A 2,546-nucleotide genomic window follows, 5' to 3' on the forward strand; every position below is an offset into this window, starting at 1 on the left:
TCGTTTTCGATCTATCATGGCCGCGTCGGGAGAAAGGTTTATACGACGGACAGACAGGTGAACATAGGTTATTGTTGTATCTTCAGCTCCTGGGTGAAAAGTTTGGATCATTCCATTGACGGATATGATGACAGTCCTGGTTTGTAGAGAGAGGAGGGTGGGGTATGTTCATCTGTTGTTATGGATACGAAGTCTTCCTTCAGTCACCTTCCATCATACACTGGAGAAACAACAAAAAGGAAGTGAAATTGAAAAATAGGTGTACAAAGTGTCTCGGCGTGAAGTATTTTTTCATTGCACTATGTACTGTACAGTTTTCTTTTCTGATATAAAGGAATAAAATGTGAGAAAACAGATTTGTCAAGAGGTTTGGAAACCTTACTCACCAAGACGATCCACACGAAGACCCATGGCCAGAAGAACAAGGTGATTATGCAGTGCAGACAGTGGTTCACCTCGTTCCTGCAAGGATGATATCAAAAACGCATGAAGAAATAATATTCGTAAAACACTTTAAATGACCAAATCGAGTTTTTTTAAATGACCAAATCGTTGGAAAGTACTACAGTCATCTGTGATCCGGTTTTTAGACAAGCTGCAAAGTTTGGCTGCACAGAACTGTAGTATTCACTGAACAACTACTAGAGATCCAAGCAGAGGCTGGTGTGGAAAATCGTGACCTTTTCCCTATATGCCGTATTTTCGACCAGCCTCCCCACCAACAAAGTTGCTATACGTGGAGTGGAGTTTGATAGGATAGCGATTAGCTGTTAACAGCCTTTGAGCCTCCGTTCACCAGCAGAGGTTAGTGGGGAGGCTGGTCGGCAAATACGGCATATAAGGAAACGGTCACGATATTCCACACCAACCTCTGCTTGGAGAGTACTGTACATCTACGGAAACGGAATTGTGCAAGAAGAAAGCCTACCGACGCCTCTGGACAACAACAGTAGTAGGCTGCTGCTGCGCCACCACTACTGTGGTCTGCTGTGCTTGTGGATAGCCCGGCTGAACCGGCTGTGGAGCGTATCCCTGGGGTGGGGCGCCGTACGGCTGGGGTGGCGGAGCATACCCCTGGGGTGGGGGTGCGTATCCGGCTGGGGGTGGGGGTCCGTACCCCTGGGGTGGGGGAGCGTATCCCTGGGGTGGAGGAGCGTACCCCTGGGGTGGGGGGCCTGGGCCGTACTGTGGTGGCGGCGGTCCCTGGGTAAGAGAGATGTTTAAATGTAAACATTGCGTCAACCGTAAACGTTAGTGAAGACTTGTTTTTTGAGGATATCTTAAATCAGCAAAGACATAAGTGTGCGATGTCTCTTACCAGACACACTACTTGATGACGTACAACTATTTCATTAAAGCTAAGGTCACATTTCCAAACTGGGGCCCGGCCGTGCTGTTTGTGGAAACAGAAATAGAGATGCATACGTAAAAATATACAATATTCTCTTTACGTCTTGCGCAGCTTTATTTCTTTTATATGATCTTAGCTCCCGAAAGCTGCCAGGTCGGGCCCCGGTTTGGAAATGTAAAGTAGGCCTTTATTGGCCCACGGTACACGTGTGGACTTTAGCAGTTCTACAGTGACTACCCCGGCGATGTGAGGGTTTCACCATTATATCGTGAACGAATTGTCCATCCACTGCAGTACCTGTTGATAGTGAACAGTTTGTCGGCATCCTGACACACTGAGGTGCGCCATATTCGCATTCCAATATGCAAACACCAAGATTGTTACACAAGCATATGACCATGATATCACTCGGTGTGCACTCGGTGTATTTAAGAACGAGTTACCAACGGAACATTTTAGCGGTCATCTGGCTTTAAGATAGTCCTTAGGAGTAACTAAATTTTAATGCCAGGAATAACGATATACTTTCATAACTTCCACGACGTTCATGCATGCATTAAGCGATTCCAACGGCCTGTGAACCGTTAGTATGACCATTTATACGACGTAAACACATTGCTCGCTACATGTAGTTGGAGATATTCTGATGAAAAAAAATCGTGCCACAAAGTCTCTAATTTGAAATAGTATTCCGGCCCCGTTAGCCCCATATGGTAAATAACAAGTTACCTCATCTTTTGGTGAAACGCTCATAGTACCCCGTAATGTTACCACACAGCGTCAGGTGTCAACAACAATGTACAACTGTTATATTCTGCGTCGCACACGACACCTGTTGACGTCACGCCTGACGACGTCAAGGTGATCCTATTATTCTGAGGATCAATAGATGATTACTGTACAGCTGATCATGTGATTGCTGTGCGGTTGGGCGTTGTCATATCTGCTTTCCCTTTAATCATCTTATCATATCAGATCACAAATATTGTTCTGCTTTCGAATTTAAATTCAGGTTCTTTTGTGTTGTCGAAACTCTGATAATAATCGGATAATTACTTGTTTAGCCGATTGTTGTGAGGTTAGGCGTTGTCATTAGCCTGAGTACCATCCGTATTCTACGGGGGCTAGCCGGCTCTTTACACTCGCTAACCCTAAGGAGCCCGGTAGAAATAGGATGGTACCCAGGCTAGTTGTC

At 45.5% G+C, this 2,546-nt stretch overlaps 1 protein-coding gene across 1 annotated transcript in view; it reads right to left on the reverse strand.

Moving 5' to 3' along the window:
* Positions 1 to 6: 6 nt before the first annotated feature.
* LOC118408617 (extensin-like) overlaps positions 7 to 2,546 on the reverse strand; it is a 5,627-nt gene continuing 3,087 nt past the window's right edge. Inside the window, exons 3-5 of the mRNA XM_035809434.1 lie at positions 929 to 1,203; positions 387 to 462; positions 7 to 220 (exon numbers count right to left, since the gene is read on the reverse strand). Coding sequence (XP_035665327.1) covers positions 200 to 220; positions 387 to 462; positions 929 to 1,203 — 372 coding nt within the window. The 3' untranslated portion in view covers positions 7 to 199. The remainder of the gene's footprint in view (positions 221 to 386; positions 463 to 928; positions 1,204 to 2,546) is intronic.

The sequence above is a fragment of the Branchiostoma floridae genome, unplaced genomic scaffold (assembly GCF_000003815.2).
Source record: "Branchiostoma floridae strain S238N-H82 unplaced genomic scaffold, Bfl_VNyyK Sc7u5tJ_218, whole genome shotgun sequence".
NCBI lineage: Eukaryota > Metazoa > Chordata > Leptocardii > Amphioxiformes > Branchiostomatidae > Branchiostoma > Branchiostoma floridae.